General features: G+C 46.1%; 1 protein-coding gene across 1 annotated transcript in view; it reads left to right on the forward strand.

Annotated features, from left to right (window-relative positions):
• Positions 1-1,650: 1,650 nt before the first annotated feature.
• The window catches only part of aatkb (apoptosis-associated tyrosine kinase b), a gene marked incomplete at its 5' end in the record, with an annotated part of 20,496 nt that continues 4,608 nt past the window's right edge, over positions 1,651-17,538 (forward strand). The window contains 11 exon segments of the mRNA XM_037691679.1: positions 1,651-1,792; positions 4,792-4,871; positions 5,672-5,790; positions 6,219-6,306; positions 7,070-7,203; positions 7,543-7,627; positions 7,781-7,902; positions 12,453-12,602; positions 12,801-16,251; positions 16,826-16,955; positions 17,036-17,242. Coding sequence (XP_037547607.1) covers positions 1,651-1,792; positions 4,792-4,871; positions 5,672-5,790; positions 6,219-6,306; positions 7,070-7,203; positions 7,543-7,627; positions 7,781-7,902; positions 12,453-12,602; positions 12,801-16,251; positions 16,826-16,955; positions 17,036-17,242 — 4,708 coding nt within the window.

Below are 17,538 nucleotides of genomic sequence, written 5' to 3' on the forward strand. Positions count from 1 at the left end.
TTTAGTGTTAGGTTTGTACTGGTAATGGTTATTTAGTGTTAGGTTTGCACTGGTAATGGTTAGGTTTAGGTAAGGGTCAGGGTAAGGATATAGAAATAAATGAAAAATGAATGGAAGTCAATGCAAAGTCCCTATAAAGATGTAAAGACAAACTTTGCGTGTGTGTGCATGCGTGCGTGTGTACATGCGTGTGCGTTTATGCATGTGTGAAGCTGCTGAGAGTGAAACCACATGTTGAACCGTGGGGTAGGGTGGGGTGAGCAGGATCGTGTGAAGATCCAGATCCAAGAAGGAGAGGGGGGGCGTGGCGTGCACAAGTGTGCATGTGCTCAGATTCTTGGGGGTCAGCAGGAAGTGGGAGATGGAGGTGTTTATGTGTGGGTGGTGCACAGAGGGTCACATTTTTCCAGTGATGCACCCCCCCACCAGTTCTCCAGCTCCCATCTGAGGGACTTCTATTCTGACATCCGGCCTGACGCAGCCAACTCCCCACTCCTCTTCATCCTCCTCCTCTTCATCCTCCTCCTCTTCATCCTCCTCTGCGTTATTGTTTCACAGCAAATAAAATCAATCTTTCAGAAAGCTGTTAGGAGTCAAACTTTATCATAATGAATTTATAAAACAAATATTTTAGTGTAAAATGACTCTCTCCATCAGTTCAAATGAAAAAAGTCCATTCTATTTCTTTTTGTGGTTCTCAACTTATAATCCTAGAAAACTTTATTTTATTGACTCAACTTTTCTAATCTCAGCCAGGTGATCAGTAATTTAAGTTTCTTATTTTTTCTTGTTTTGATTTTTATTACTTTCTAACAGATAAGGAGAGTTTTTTAGACTCAACTTTAATTTTATCTTTAGTTTCAGAAAAGCTTCTCCAACGGATCTCTTTTATTTCCAGGTATAAAAGTTTATAATCAGATTCATGATCTTTAAGATCTTAGATCTGATGACTGTTTTTCTTTTGCATTTTATTGTTGGATGTAACTGGGACCCTGTGAACATAGTTACATGCACCACATGTGGTGGAACGACAGAGAATCTCTGATCTTCTTTTGACATCAGTCGCTGTGAAACGCTCTTTACTGTTTGAAGAGAACGAGTCACTCGGTGTTAAATGGAGTTAAAATCTGAAGGTTTTTGGTTCCAGTAAGTAAAAATCGTTTGTCAGAGGTTTCCAGACGATGTCTGAGTCGATCGGGTTTATCTGTGAAGGATTGAGTTACATGTAACGTTGGAGCTAATAATCAGTGGATTTATAGCAGCCTGGCGTGTGCGTGCTTACACACGGTGACGCTCAGCCTCACAAACCGCCCGCAGACGTTAAACCAGGCCGACGCAGCCTCTCAGGTTTATCTCAGCTCTGCATCAGTTGTTGGGCCAAACAACAACTTTCTCATTTCTCTCTCTGCTATAAACTGCTCTCAGCTGATCTGCTGTTTCTACGTTACCCTGAACGTGAAGTTGTTGGACATGCAGGGTCCTCCACTTTTAAAGCATTTTTAAAATATTTATTTGTGCTACAATCTGGGTTTAAAAAAAGTTGTGAGTAGTCTGGGAAGACATCAGCTTTATTTAGGACAACCATAAATCCCTACAATTTAACTTATATCAAAGTCAGAAACCATTTGTAAGGATATTTATGTGTTTCAGGAGTTTAAGAATGTGGACGGGGACGAGTACCATGCAGACATGTCCACGCTGGCGTCTCCGGCCTCCCAGGGCAGTCCGGACGTCTACATCCTGCCACTCACTGAGGTGTCGCTGCCGACCACCAAACCACCGGCCCGATCAGGTGACCAGCTCTACTCTCTGAACCGTTACCAACTGGGCTGCAGGTTCTGTTCTTTGGTTCTGTGGCCCTGAAGTCCTTCAAAAGAGGTGTGAAAGTTTGAAGATGGAGAGCAGGTTGACGTTACATCCCCTCATTTTCATTCGTAGGTTCCTCCCGTCATCGTATCTTTGTCAGTTTTTAAATTTATTTATGACTCTTGATGCAAACCCTCCAGCAGCTTTGCAGAACCCGGCCAGATCCGTCCACACCAAAGAACATTTCAAGGGTGTGAGAGCAGCAGAAGAGTGAGGAGAGCTTTGTGTGTCCCTGTAGGGGGCACCACCCTGACGCTGGTCAGCTGGGCCTCCACCTATCCCACAATCCCTCACTGCAGAACGAACCCTTTAACTTTCTCCCACAAACATCTGCACGTTGCATAATAGCGTCCAGGCAGGCGTTCTGCGCTGCTGTTTGCTGGAATGTGAGGCACGTGGGAGCACAAACCCCCAGAGAGAAGATTCCTCCTTCACTCCCCCCGAACGAGGCCAACAATGTGTCGCCTTGTTTCTTAACGGGGCGATGAACCTTTGACACGGGACTCTGCTGATATGACACAAACACGAGCGATTAAAAAAAGAGGGTGAAACATACGATGACTGGTTTTATTTGCTGAAGCTTTAAGAGTCCCTGAAGCTTTGGAAAAGATGCAAATTAGTTTCCAGAAAGAAAAACCTGAAACGAATCTTCTCCTCACATGTTTTTTTGATAACGAGCAGCGTTTTATCAAGTGAGCTGACACTTGAACACATGTTTTGTCCTCGGTGAGCGATAGAAACCATATGGTTGTTGGTGTGGGATTCATGCGTGCACCTTCAGGACGGCCTCGCCCTCTGACTTCATTCGAGTTTCTCCAGAGCAGCTGAGTGAAGAAATGGATCTGCTGCTCAATTCTCGTCACATTTTCTCCATTAGACACTACCCTTTATAGTTTTCTGGTCATTTTTTCTACAACCTTGTTTTTTTTCTACATTTCTTCACTTTTTCATTGTTAAAAACTAATCTTGACTTAAAATGTGAGTGTAGAAGATGAAATCCAAAAAGACGTTAAAGCATCTAAGTCAAGGGGCTGAAACGCTCTAAAGTTGTTTCACTGAGAGGAAAGGTTCTTGGCCCGTCTCTCTGTTGTTCTGCTTCGCTCTGACACTGAAGTCGACTCTTTCTCAGGGCAGAGTTCCTAACGAGACACCGGCGCTCCCAGAGTTCTGGCCCAGATTTTCGGAGCCGCCCAGATGCAGCTGTTGTGCTCCATAAAGACTAATGGAGCTCTCCGAGGAGCTGTGAGAGCAGACCCAGAAACTGGTCCGGTTCTGGTGCTCAGACAGCAGATCCTTCGTTGAATCAATATCAGTTCTAAGTGGGTTCCTCAGGATTAACGAGCAAATATCACACTGACTTTAGACGACCGTCCAAGCACAGATGGACCGTGGCACAGAGGCATGATGGGAAATCCATTTGGCTCTGAGTGGTTCTGGATGCATCGTATCTTGTTCAGCCATTAGACACGATTGCTTCTTCATGTCAGCAGGTCCAGGCGGGGCTGCCAGCTAAACTTTCACACGTTTCTCAGGTTTGAATCTAGTTTCCTCCTGAACCTTCATCTTTCAGCCTGTGTGGAGATCTGTTTAAGAACAAGAACCACGAGTGAGGAGAGCAGGAAGGTTTGAGGCAAACGTGATGGTGGAGGTGGAACCTCTCACCAAACCTCTGTTTGTCCCTCTGTTCTGGACATAATGGTCCCAGTGTGTCCAACTGGTACCACGCTGTCCCACACAGACAGACAATGGGGACTATTCTGCTTTAGGCTGGAGAGTGAAAGTGGGCGTAAGGAGTGACCAGGATGGAGACAGGACTGTGTTTGAGTCTGGTGGGGGATGTGGGGGTGGGGGGACTGAAGAACCACAAAGATCTGGTTGTTGGACTCAGAGTGTCATTGTGGCTGAAGCAGACTGAAACGAGGGGGTGGAAGGTGTGGTCAGTCTTTGTTTGACTGATCTGGGACAGGAGAGGACAGGACAGGAGGGGACAGGAGGGGACAGGAGGGGACAGGAGAGGACAGGACAGGAGGGGACAGGAGGGGACAGGATGGTCAGGTATGTTCTGCAGGCAGGACAGTTTATTTAAAGATGCTTGATGTCGGTCGGTTGGACGGTGGACTCTTACAAACCTGGATGTTGCGTCATGCAGACAGTTTTTGGACTTTGGTTGCTCTGTCACTCATTTTCTGTCCGATTCTCCTAAGTGAGCATTTTACATTCTTATAAAAACGATCAGAGAATAATCGTTTTATTTATTTGTTTGATTTGACATGAAAAATAATCAAATGACAAATCCATCAACAGTTTTCATCCATGAGTTTATCAGTCTCCATAAAATGGATCAGCTCTGAAATCGACTCGTTTGTGAGTTGGAGTCCATCTTTACAGTCGTCCTTGGTTTCACATCGAGCCACGTTGTTGTGTTAAAATATGCAACACAAACATACGTTTGGCTTTTGGATGATTAAATATTCAAATGGATTCATTTTGAAATCTGAGGCTTGGCAGCCTGGATTTACTGAGACCGTCAGTGTGATGATGTGTGAAGAAGAAGAGGTAAACCACACACACACACACACACACATGCACTGTAGTGGTTCACAAATTTGGGATTGGAGCTCCAGTGTGGGCCACAAAACACAAAGCGGGGGTCTGCAGATATTCAACCTTTGGAATATTTTCTCCATAATTGTTGAAAAAGATAAAAACAGTCGTCATAAATCGTTCTAAATGACACTGTGGATGTTTAAAATGTTTGAGGATGCTCATGTTTAACTGGGTTATAAGCAGTTTTTGTAAACCAGCAGTAGATGGGTCACAGGCTTGTCACAGTCATTTAGTTGGTCAGGACGTTTGGGACAGCTGTTGGACAGCTGTGAGGCTGATGATCTGTGACATTCAGAGAATCTCTTCTTTCTCTTCCAGTCCTGCAGCTGAAGTCCACAGATCTGAGCCGCCGCAGTCTGCTGTACCTGAAAGAGATTGGGAATGGCTGGTTCGGGAAGGTAAGACCACCTGCGAGGCCTCGGTGTTTGCAGCAGCCGACCGTCAGACAGAAAAGAATAAAAACAGTTGACATGCCGTTGACAGCTGTTGGTGAGCAGCAACATCTGCTGATGTCTCTGTAAAATGTCCAACACCTGAACTATAATCCTCCTCTGGAACGATCACGGTACAGAGCCTCTTCAGTCCCATCGACGTGGAGTTATTTATACAGAACTCTAATCACCTAACTAACAGAAAGAGGAACCAGAACTAGAGCTGAATGGTTGTTTGGACATTTTTTACTTTGAGACCTCCGGGTAAAAACTCCACTGCGAGTGTGGCGTCACATTAGTTCAGCAGGAGGTTCAGAGCTCAGCTCTGGGCCGACTGTGGTCAGACTGCCAAACATGTGGATGAAAGGGGTCCAGAAGGTGGTCTCAGGGAACAAGTCTTCAACGTGCACGCTTATTCAGTGCACCAGGTGTGAAGAGAATCAAACACATTTCAGATGTTTCAAGTACAAATGCTAAAACTTTTTCAAGTAACATCATTTTCTCTTGTTCTGCCCTTTCTCCCGATTCATACGTTCCTCTCATGAATAAACATCTGTCTGTTCCGTCCTTGTGTTCTTTACCTGGGCATGTCCATCTGTCCTTCTGTCCATCTGTCCTTCTGTCCATCTGTCCATCTGCTCGTCCTTCATTTCTGCCTTTACCGTCCTCCTGCATGATGTCTTCATGTTTTGTTGGTCTTTGTGGAACTCCATGCTCACTGGGTCTACTTGTGTGTGTTCTGTGTATGCATGCTGGTCCTGTTGTAGGTTCTGCTGGGGGAGGTGAACACGGGCCTGAGCACCACCCAGGTGGTGGTGAAGGAGCTCAAAACCAGCAGTGGTGTGCAGGACCAGATGCACTTCCTGGATGAAGCCAAACCTTACCGGTACATTCACTCGTCTTTCTGGTTCAGTTTACAGATCCAGTACCTGGTCTGGGTCTGTCTGGGTCTGCCTCAGCTCATCAACCTTAACAAACACAAGGTGGTTTTACAGAAACTGAGCTCAACTCATGCCCTGAGCGGATTTTACACACAGATCTGCACAAAGTACTTTCTGTGCAGTTTTGGAGGCAGTTCTGTGAGTTTGCTCCTTCCGTGGGCGCCTCTGCACCACGCTTCATAAATGTTGCAGTTTCTGCACAATCCTCTGCTGAGGCAAGACCAGAGGCCGAGGGATGTTTTCAGAGTCTGTGAAGACGTCAGTAGAACGTGTACGAGTGTAGAATGAAGCGCACCGTTCGGGCGGCCGTGTTTTCAGCTCTTTTCTGTGTTTTTGTGCCCAAGTGTAACCGTTCCTCCTGCCTGCCCTCCAGGACCCTCGAGCACCCGGCCTTGCTGAAGTGTCTGGCGCAGTGCACCGAGGTCACGCCCTACCTGCTGGTGATGGAGTTCTGTCCACTGGTCAGCATCCAAACACACAAAACTTCTTCAGTCATGAAATGTCACCGCCATGTTCAACTGAGTGAAATGAGTCTGTCGTCAGACGCTCACGTTTTAATGAAAGCTCTTAATCTGGCTTCTAAAGCTCAAAGTGTCGCTCTGCATTTCTTTCTGCATCGTGGGAAATGACGTCTAAACATTTGGCAAATAAATCTTCTCCTTCCTCAATTAACTGAACAACCTGCAAAGTTTTGTTTTAGCTCAATTAAAGCAACATTCCCTCAAAGTTAAATACTAAATAATCTACGACCCGCTCAGTGAATTCAGCTGGAAACATTTCATAATATATGTGTTTGCAATATTTTTGGTTCGTAAAATCAATTGTTGGCAGCTGCTGTTAATTAAGACGTATAAAGCCGAGCTCCGTGCGCTCCGCTCCGACTGCAGCAGGAAATCAATCTCCAGCTCCACGTGATTGATTATGTTAGTCGATTAAATGAAGTAAGTTGTTGTTGGCTGACCAAAAACACGTTTGGTTCACCGTTAAGTTGTAGTTTGTGTGAGAAAATGACATGAGAATGGAGTCCCAGTAAAATGTGAGCAGCTTGAGCTAAAGTTAGACGAGACTTGATTTCTCTGCTCATCTCAGAGGATCTGGTGCTCCTTCACTCAGGCTTCAGTCAGGAGTGGACATGGAGGCCACGAACAGCTGTTGGCTCACACTGCCCTCCAGTGGTGAAAAGTTGCAACAATCAGCTGTTTCATTTCTCTGCTGCGTGTCCAGGGGGATGTGAAGGGTTACCTCCGAAGCTGCAGGTCCAACGAGACCATCACCCCCGAGCCGTTGATCCTGCAGAGGATGGCCTGTGACGTTGCATCAGGACTTTTGCACCTGCACAAGCACAACTTCAAACACAGGTAGAAACAAACTTTAGCTGCTAAACTTGATGCAACAATGATACACCGAGCTCCCCCGCTGTGGTAAACTGGAGTCTTGGCTGCTTCCTGAAACAACATCCTGGTGCTGCCTGAGTGCCGCTATAGACTCCAGCATCAGTGATTTTGTTGCAGGCGGTGACCCCCCCTCTTCACTTTGAACAAAAAACTCGTTGAACCAGACCAGAAGAGTAATTATTTAGACCCTCACTCAGTTTTTGCAGCCAGAGATCTAACATTTTTTAACTTATCTTCATTTTTCTGCTGCTTTATACAAAGTAAATTAGTGTAAAAGCTGTTTCCCCCCTCCTCTGTCATCAGTGACCTGGCTTCAAGGAACTGCTTGTTGACTTCTGAAATGTCAGTAAAAATTGGGGATTATGGTCTGGCTCACACCAAGTATAAGGTAAATGTGTCTGAAATGTTCATGTAATCTCAACTTTACTTTAACTCTAAATAAACAAACTTTCATTCATTTGATCTAAAGTTTCTAACACAGTTCCAAAATATTAAATGTGTAAATGTCGCTGGGAAAGTTCATTTTTTCTTTTGTCACCAGGATGATTACTACGTGACCTCAGATCAGACGTACATGCCGCTGCGTTGGATCGCTCCGGAGCTCGTGGACGAGGTTCATGGAAACCTGCTGGTGGCCGATCAGACCCAGCAGAGCAACATCTGGTAGGACCAGCTCATAAAACTGGACACCGTGGACTCTAGACTCAGATATAACGTAGGGATGTGCAATATGGCATAAAATTCATATCACGATATGTATTGTGAAGGGTGGCGATAACGTTATATATCACGATATGTTTTTGGTATAAAACTTGCAGTAGAAATGAAAAAAAAGCACAGGGTGTCCTTTGTGCCATAATTTATTTTGAAAACTGCTACACATACAAAATAATCTCAATTAAGAAAATTCCACTAATAGGTCCAGAGTTTTAAAATAAAAAACAAATCAAGTATTAGGCTTCTTTCTTGTAGTGCAAAACAGAGCAAAAAATATCAAAGTTACTTTAAAACATATTGCTAAAACTAAAGAACATGTTGTTAACTCTTAACAGTTTCCAGTCTCACTTAAGAAATGAACAGCAACAGAGCAGCATTTTACACTGAAACACTTCACCCTCTAGTGGGCGTCTCCTTCCACTTTAATGGAGAAATGACACAAAATGGCGACCAGTTTCCCCTGTGGCTTTGACCAGAGGGTCTCACAGTAAAATCACACAACACAGGGTTCTTTTCACAGATCAGAGAGCAGGTTTCTCTAAAGCTGACCAACGCTTACTTTAACTTTCGATGGGGAAAAAAAAAAAAAAAACTTTCGCCGGAACACAGCGTTTAGCGCATGCGTCCGAATACACAACGCTACGGCAAGCCGGCCTAGTTAGCTAGTAGCTTCGCTACTTAGCTCTCAAAGAAATTACGTTAACACCACTCACGCACAGTTGTCAACTACAAAAAGTAACAATTAAATCTGACAGCTCTGATTTTACATCAGACACAGCATTTCTGCGGTTAGCTGCTAGAAGGAGAAGGGGTTCTCTGCAGGCCAAAAGTGGGCGTTTCTGGAGAATAGGCATTTGTGGGGGGCAAACACTGATCAGCAGCTGTATTTGCTGCTCTTTACGTAAGTTACGTCAGCTCTTATTTTAAACTGAAGGTTTCTAAGAACCAGCGTTATGTCTTCTGTCAAACACAAGAAGATTCTCTTTAGTTCTTGGTTGTAGCTGCACCTGACACAGGTGAGTCTGGTCTGGAAACAATGAAATATGAAACATCTGAAGTGAAACCTGCTCCACTTGTCAAAAAGTCTGGTCTCAATTAAAGATCAGGAGTCCTGTGACGAGACAATGACCCAAAACAAAATGTTCTCTTTAGAAGTTCTTCTATGAGATGTGATCTATGAAAGGAGCTGAAACATGGAGAAGGACTGACCCTTGAAATGTGAGACAGCTGAGGAAGTGAACCAGTAAACAGAATACCTGCTCCAGGTGCAGAATCTGACAGAAACTGACAATCACTCATCTGCAGCGACTGATTTAAAAGATGAACAAGAAAATGTGAAGTTAAAGGAAACGTCCTTTGTCCCAAAGACAGTTGAAGTATCATTAATATTTTGGCTACTTTATTTTTCTTTCTTTATGAATTGAATGTAACTATTTTCACATTTTTCAACAACCAAAATGGATTTTGTTTTTTAATGTTATGGCTAGGTATTAAAAAACATTTAGCCCTCCCCACTACCCAGTTATGTTGCTCTTATTTTGAAATGTAACCGGAAGTTCTGTGTTAAGAGAGGCGGAAAAAGAAGTTATGGAGACGCTGCTAATGTTGAACCGGTTACCACCATAGACATAATATGTCTGGTTAACACAAACTGCTTTTTTTTCGTTCAGCCTTTTTTTTTTTGGTCCAATCAGATATGGCCATCCGGACACGCCTATTTTCCTATCGACCAATCAGATGTGGCCCCTAGACACGCCTATTTTCCTATCGTCCAATCAGATGTGGCTCTCCGGACACGCCTATTTTCCTATTGTCCAATCAGATGTGGCCCCCAGACACGCCTATTTTCCTATCGTCCAATCAGATGTGGCCCCCAGACACGCCTATTTTCCTATCGTCCAATCAGATGTGGCCCCCCCAGACACGCCTATTTTCCTATCGTCCAATCAGATGTGGGCCACAGACACGCCTATTTTCCTATCGTCCAATCAGATGTGGGCCACAGACACGCCTATTTTCCTATCGTCCAACCAGATGTGGCCCCCCCAGACACGCCTATTTTCCTATCGTCCAATCAGATGTGGCCCCCAGACACACCTATTTTCCTATCGTCCAATCAGATGTGGCCCCCAGACATGCCTATTTTCCTATCGTCCAATCAGATGTGGCCCCCAAACACGCCTATTTTCCTATCGTCCAACCAGATGTGGCCCCCCCAGACACGCCTATTTTTCTATCGTCCAATCAGATGTGGGCCCCAGACACGCCTATTGTCCTATCGTCCGATCAGATGTGGCCCCCAGACATGCCTATTTTCCTATCGTCCAATCAGATGTGGGCCACAGACACGCCTATTGTCCCATCGTCCGATCAGATGTGGCCCCCAGACATGCCTATTTTCCTATCGTCCAATCAGATGTGGGCCACAGACACGCCTATTGTCCTATCGTCCAACCAGATGTGGCCCCCCCAGACATGCCTATTGTCCTATCGTCCAATCAGATGTGGGCCCCAGACACGCCTATTTTCCTATCGTCCAACCAGATGTGGCCCCCAGACATGCCTATTTTCCTATCGTCCAATCAGATGTGGTCCCCAGACACGCCTATTGTCCTATCGTCCAATCAGATGTGGCCCCCAGACATGCCTATTTTCCTATCGTCCGATCAGATGTGGGCCCCAGACACGCCTATTTTCCTATCGTCCAATCAGATGTGGCCCCCAGACACGCCTGTTTTCATATTGTCCGATCAGATGTGGCCCCCAGACACGCCTATTTTCCTATCGTCCAATCAGATGTGGCCCCCCAGACACGCCTTCCGAATTTGTCTGCAGAGATACTACTTGGCTAGAAGACAGATCTCTATCATCGGCTAAATGTCTATCGTTTCTACCGTGTACCGTATATATCGCACATTCCTAGCTATCAATGTGAAATCATTCCACTTTTATCTCTTTAAACTTTAAGGATGGGTTTCCTGGGACAACTTTTCTTTAAGAGACACCAGGAAACCTGCTGAAGTAAATATAAAAATGTTTCAAAGATCCAAGTTGTCCAAAGTATCACAACCTTTACCCCGTTAGTCAACTTTAACTAAAACTGTTCAAGTTTTGTCGACGTTCTGCTTCAGCATGACTCAGTTTAACATTCAACAGAATTGTTGTTCTGAACTCGTTCTTGTTGATCTCCTGTATTTTAGGGGATTTTTTGATAATCTGCATGTTTTTTTTTTTTTTTTTTTTTTGGGGGGGGGGGGGGGGTTACAGATTTTTCAAACGAAAACTCAAAACTACATTTTTAGACCAAACACAATTCACTGCAAATAAATTATTTCATTTGAATGCTTACAAACTTTTTAAACTAGGTAAAACCACTCTACACTTTTAGGTTAAACTGTAATAGTTTTTAATATGTATAAACATGTTCACTCCATGTGCAAGAAATTTTGTTACAAATACCAAGTATTTTATCTTGAAAAAGAATACAAATATTTAAAAAGAATAAGAAATAAATATTAGGAATGAATATAAGAATTATTTACAATAAATACTGTATTTTCCGACGTATAAGTCACAGTTTTTTTACTTAGATTTGCCAGTCCTGCGACTTATATACATTTTTTTCCACATTCATGATGCAGTTTTTCCCTGACACTTGAAATGTTCATCATTCTGACATGAACCAGAGTAAACATCACCTTTTGCAGGCGCAAGAGGGCCTTCTAGGCTTTTGACAACTGAGACACACCTTTGCTATAATGTCGAGCAAACAAATAATTGTTTTTAAGTGTTAATCTTGTTAAATTTTGAAGAACTGCAACAGCGAGTTGTGCGCGCTCCCGTAGCCGCCGATTGATTTTTGGCACATCACCGGCCCACGTTTCCCGGGGGTCAGCGGTGACGCATAATAAACACGACTTAAGCTCCGGAAAATACGATACACATGGAAAAACCCAACAGAATGAAGGAGTTCTTCTCGGAGAACTATCAAGAACATCCTAATCTGCTGCAGCACTTCCTGGTTTGGCAGCTGACTAAACGACAGGAAGATTCTGCAAAGTGCAGGAAAAATTGCTGAGAGGTATCGGAGTGTTCTTTCCCTCCTGATGGTCCATTTTTAAGGAGAAATGGACGAAACGCCCTCAGGGTTGAGGTTTGTAAACCTCCTGCCATCAGGAAGAAGATCTTTGATCTTCAGGAGATCTTTCTGCTGAATCTCCTGTAGCCCTCTCAACAAACCACTGGACCAGAAAAACATTTCATGTGAACTTAATTTAACAAGTGACTGTTTAACTTACCAGTTAATGTGGAAAAACTAAAGAAAATGACCAAGCACGACTAAAGTCTTTTTATTCCTTTCATACTTTGTCACCAGGCTCGTCGAGATAAAAGAGCAAAAGGTTTAAACTGTGATGTTTGTTTAAGTCGGAACTGACGCTTCATTTCCTGCTTAATTCTGAAGAGTAATTAAAGTTCCAAACTGTCTCGTGTCTCAGGTCTCTTGGCGTGACGATCTGGGAGCTGTTCGAGCTGGGAAACCAGCCCTACAGACATTACACCGACAGGCAGGTCCTGACGTACGCTGTGAGGGAGCAGCAGCTGCGACTGCCCAAACCCCTGCTCCAAGTACCCTTGGCTGAACGTTGGTGAGTCACACAATTTTTAGCGACGAGAGTAAATGTAGCGAGACACGATGAGATTCTTTCCAGAACCAGTTTAATCACATTCCCTGTAGAAATCTAGTTCTGCAGGGCTGTTTTCTAGTTGCCTTTTCTTTGTAGTCTCAAAAAAACACCAGCAAATTAATGAATTGATCCTCATGATTAATGTTTTTGTCTCTTCAGGTACGAGGTTATGCAGTTCTGCTGGCTCCAGCCAGATCAGAGACCCAATGCGGAGGAAGTCCACCTGCTGCTCAGCTACCTGTGTGCCAAGGGGGCCAGCGAGGCCGAGGAGGACTTTGAGAGACGCTGGAACTCGCTGCGTCCCAATGCTGGGTTCAGCAGCTACCGCAGCGGCTCGGTTATCGCCCGAGACCACCCCTCATCGACTTCGTCCTCGTTCCCTCTGCTAGAGCAGTTCTCTTCAGGGGATGGTTACCACTCAGAGTCTGGAGACGACATCCTAACGGTCACAGAGACGAGTCAGGGCCTGAACTTTGAGTATAAATGGGAGCAAGCCCGAGCAGAGCAGGCTTATAGACCCTCAGAATCCTCAAGCACCCATCACTGTCAGGAGGAGTTTTACCCTCCGGGGGGCATCGTTGGAGGGTGCCCCATGGAAAACCTGAACCATGGAAATTCTCCTCTTTACTACCAGCCCAAACACCTGCTTCCACCACATGTGCTCCCTGTCCTCAGTGCCCACAGCCCTTCAGTAGGCAGTGAATACTACATCCGCATTGAGGAGCCGGTGGACTGTAACATGGACCCGGATTACACCGTGTGCTCCTACAGCCCAGAGTATCAGGGCAGCAGTGGCAGCTTCCTGACGGGGAGCGCAGACTCTGGTGAATACATGGCCTGCCCTTCACAGACCACAAACATCGGCCCCTACTGGTCTGCAGACGTCCATAAATCTGACGTGTACGACTCCAACGACTCCAGTCCAGCCATCTCACTGACAATGGAGCCCCTTTTGGGACAAGTGTCGGACAGCAGCCCCCTTCGACCCTGGGAGTCCAGTCACTATGTGTCCTATAAAGACAGAGATGGGGGCTACTACTATGAGCATTCCCCACCTTTAGGAATAGATCCATATTTGGTTGGAAGTGAGCACTCCAGCGAGCTTCATGAAGAAAGCTGGGGGTCAAGAAGCCTCCGTCAGGCTTTGGGCGAACTGGACAACCCTTTTGATATTTCACCATCTCTGAACAGTCCACCTCAACAGGCTTTCACAGACTCATACCTGGACACAAGCCATACCTCCATCTTGGGTAAGAACATCACTGGGGGCTACTATGACATGATGGGCTCTTTAAGAAAGACCATGCCTAGCCACACAAGGCACAACAACCACTCTGTCAGTATCAACATGGATACCGGGGGCGCCCTCTTCATTGGGCACAGAGACAGCGAGTCGGAGGAAGAAGAGGATGACCTCTTTCTGGAGAGACACACATGCAACACTTGGCCTTCAAAGCACCGCCACAGCAGCGTGGGCTGCCACAGACGGGCGAGCCACAGCTGCAGACAGGACGCCTACGCTGACTTCCACTACACGATGCCAAGCACCGACATCGAAGACACCTGGCCAGAGGAGCGCAGCCTGGCCTTTCACTCTCTGCCCAAACCTGTTGACTATCTGGAGCCGCACCAGGCCAAAGACAACAGCGCCTGCCTCAGCCTGAGCAAACGTGCTGCGGTGCCCCCGGACAGCTGCAACGCCTACATCTACCTGTGCCATGAAGGTGAGCCTCAGCCGCCAGCACCTGGAGAGTGCTGCCACTCCCACTTTGTTGACCCACTCACCGGCCTGCTGGTCAGGAACAACAGCTGCTGCCACAGCTACATTCACAGCAGTTGCATGAGAGACAAGGCCACCGATGTCCCAAGCAATGAAGAGATGATCAATCTTTCACCGGCTCCAGGAGGTCCCATTGTGCCCAAACATGCCTTAAAGTCTCAAGACCATAACGAGCTGTACGTTCACCTGACCGCTGATGAAGCCACACGTAACGAGAAGAGAGAGGAAGTAATCAAAGAGAATCTAATCATGCAGAAACCACCAGAACCAAGAATAGAGGAGCAGAACCTGACGATGACTAAAACCCCTCCACCTCCTGCGGACAACATGCACGTGATGGTGGTCATCTCAGACCCACAGTCGGAGCTGAGTCACGCCGCAGATAGTGGCGTGGAGCATGGCGGCTCCAGCGTGAGCCTCGCCGACATCCTCGACTGCAGTGACGAGGATGACGACATAACAGATGACATCACTGACGTCACTTCGGGGATCTTCGCTGACGAGGGCAGCGAGCTGAACTCTTCTCCTGCCTTCAGATCCCTCCAGAAGCAGGTAGGAACTCCAGATTCCATGGACTCCATGGACCTCCCATCTGCAGCAGGGTCCTGTGAAGGCCTCAGTCCTGCATCCTCCCACCCCTCAAGCTCTCCTAAAGCCATGGACAGTGGTTACGACACAGAGAACAACGAGAGTCCAGAATTCATTCTCAAAGAAGCTCACGAGCTGCGGCCACAGCCTCAGGGACAGTCTGGCCTGGATGCAAGTCTGGAGGAAGAGGAGGATAAACTGGTACCTTCAGAAGGGGAAGTAGAGAGTGAAGATTCAGCTTTGGGGAACTCACAGACCGGTGACCACGTTCTGTTACCCCTGAGTGATAAGACTCCATACAGAGACTCCGCCTACTTTTCAGATTATGAGAATGAGAGGCAAAGCCGAGAAGATGATGAAGAACTTCAGCTGAGGGATGGACCAAATGATGAAGAGGTGCAGCAGGATGGAGACCAAAAGGCAGAAAAGAGAAAAACTGAAGAGGAGGAGGAGGAACTAAAAGATGTGGTGAACAAAGACCTAGAGTTGAAAGTAGGAGATCAAAATGCAAAAGGAGCAACAGAATCCTGTCGTCCTCCAGAGATGGAGACGGAGGAGAGCTGCCAGGATGAGGAACCAGAACCGTCTCTGGAGCCGTCGGACTCTGAGGGGATTCTGGACGAATGGCCGTCCCAGGAGGAGAGTTCCTCTATGGAGGACTGGGCAGCTGAGGTGGTGGGGGCCATGGAGGAGGCTCTTGGTGCCCTTCATGGAGACTGTGCCTCCACTTTTAAGGTGGGCGAGGAGACTGAAGACACAAAAGGTTCTGATCAAGCTTCAGAGATGGAGACGGTGATAAAAACCGTTCCAAAAAGGCCATCAGGTGAAATCTCACACACCTTACCCAAAGATGAGGTGGCCCTGCAGCACACGGCAAACAGCAGGAGGTTCTCCTCTTCCTCGCCCCTCTCCCCACCAACGGCTCCTTCTCCACCTCCAACAGAGGGCCGAGCAGCTCCCGCTGACGGCGAGGAGGCCGACAAGGAGGACGGTGACTCAGACGACAGCGACGAGTCGGACGAGGAGCTGAGAACCTACAGCGTGCAGAGTGGAGGCGAGGAAAGCGAGGAGGAGAGCCACCCGGTGCCCGTCGTGGTGAGCGACGACAGCGAGGCCCACAAACTGAGGAGCCTCCTCAAGAGGCCGACGCTGCTCACCATGGAGAACCTGCAGGAGGAGCTGGAGCGGAAGAAGAAGACCGTGTCCTTCTTCGACGACGTTACGGTGTATCTGTTCGATCAGGTAAAGATGAAATCTTCACGAACCTGACTCCAGGGTCCATCCAGGTGCAGACAATAAAACATGACTTTATAAAAACTGGAAGGTTCTGTGGCTCGTCAACATCGTGATGTTTTCTGCAGGAGTCTCTTAAAAATAATGAATTAAGAGAAAATATTTATTCATCCAACAAACATTTCTGAGAGTTGGTGCTAATTAAAGTGCTGCATGATGCCATCATTATGAACCGCCTCATGTTGAGAGACGTCTTAGAATAATTTTAATCCCAAGTAATTTATAAATACTGATCAATGTCATGTTTAAGACGAGTTCACGTGTTTCCAAACTTCTTTAAGATGAGACGGCAGAAGAACTGGGCCGCAGGTGGAATATTTAACTAGTAATGAGTGACTGAAGTGAGTTTGGTTATTTAGAATCAATTTAAACAGATAAATTACTTTCTAATAAAAAATAAAACAACCTTCCTGTCCTTAAAAACAAAAATCCTTTCACTTTACCAGTGTTGGTGTTTTCAACTTGTTCAAAATGAATTTTCTCAGCTCTGAGTTTTGTTGGATCATACGGTTCTACCCAACAGGAGAGTCCGACTAAAGATCTGGTGGAGCACGGCCTCCCTTTGGCCTCAGAGGGTCGGAGCTCAAGAAGAAAATCTGTGGACAGGCTGAACGCCTCGGACGATTCTTCAGACGGGAACGTCTCAGAGGAGAGTGAGTGTCGATTCTTCTCTTCAATTTTAAACGATTTGTTTGTAGAAACAAACTTAGAACTAGTGACCGTCTTCTGTCAGGTGCAGGGTTCGAGTGGGACGACGACTTCCCCCTCCTTCCTCTGCCGACGTCCTCGGCAGCAGCAGACTCCCCCCCGCCTCGCTCAGTCACCAAAGCTCCGGAGCCCAGACCGACCACCCAGTTCTCACGCTTCGCCGTGTCCCCGTCCAACGTGTCCCGCTTCTCCATCACTCACATCTCTGACTCTGACGTGGACTCAGCAGGAGGTGGGTCTCTGCAGCGCCTCAAACAACTCCTCGTGCCTCAGAGAGAAGGTGTAAAGAAATCAGGACAGAATCATCAAACTTATGAAAACAGAAGCAAAGAAAAGGATTCACAAATTAAAACTCTTTAAAAGTCTTAGTTAACTCAGGTCCTCTGGATGGATTCAAAAAGTAAAGTTAAAGAAAGTAAAACTTTTTGAAATGTTTTGTCTTTTATCCAAAAGTCTTGGTCAGTCTGAGGAGCTGAAATAAACTCAGTCTTATAAATGGCTATTTATCTTTTATATATATATATATAT

Source organism: Nematolebias whitei, chromosome 17 (genome assembly GCF_014905685.2).
Source record: "Nematolebias whitei isolate Nwh7 chromosome 17, NemWhi1, whole genome shotgun sequence".
In the NCBI taxonomy this organism is placed as follows: domain Eukaryota; kingdom Metazoa; phylum Chordata; class Actinopteri; order Cyprinodontiformes; family Rivulidae; genus Nematolebias; species Nematolebias whitei.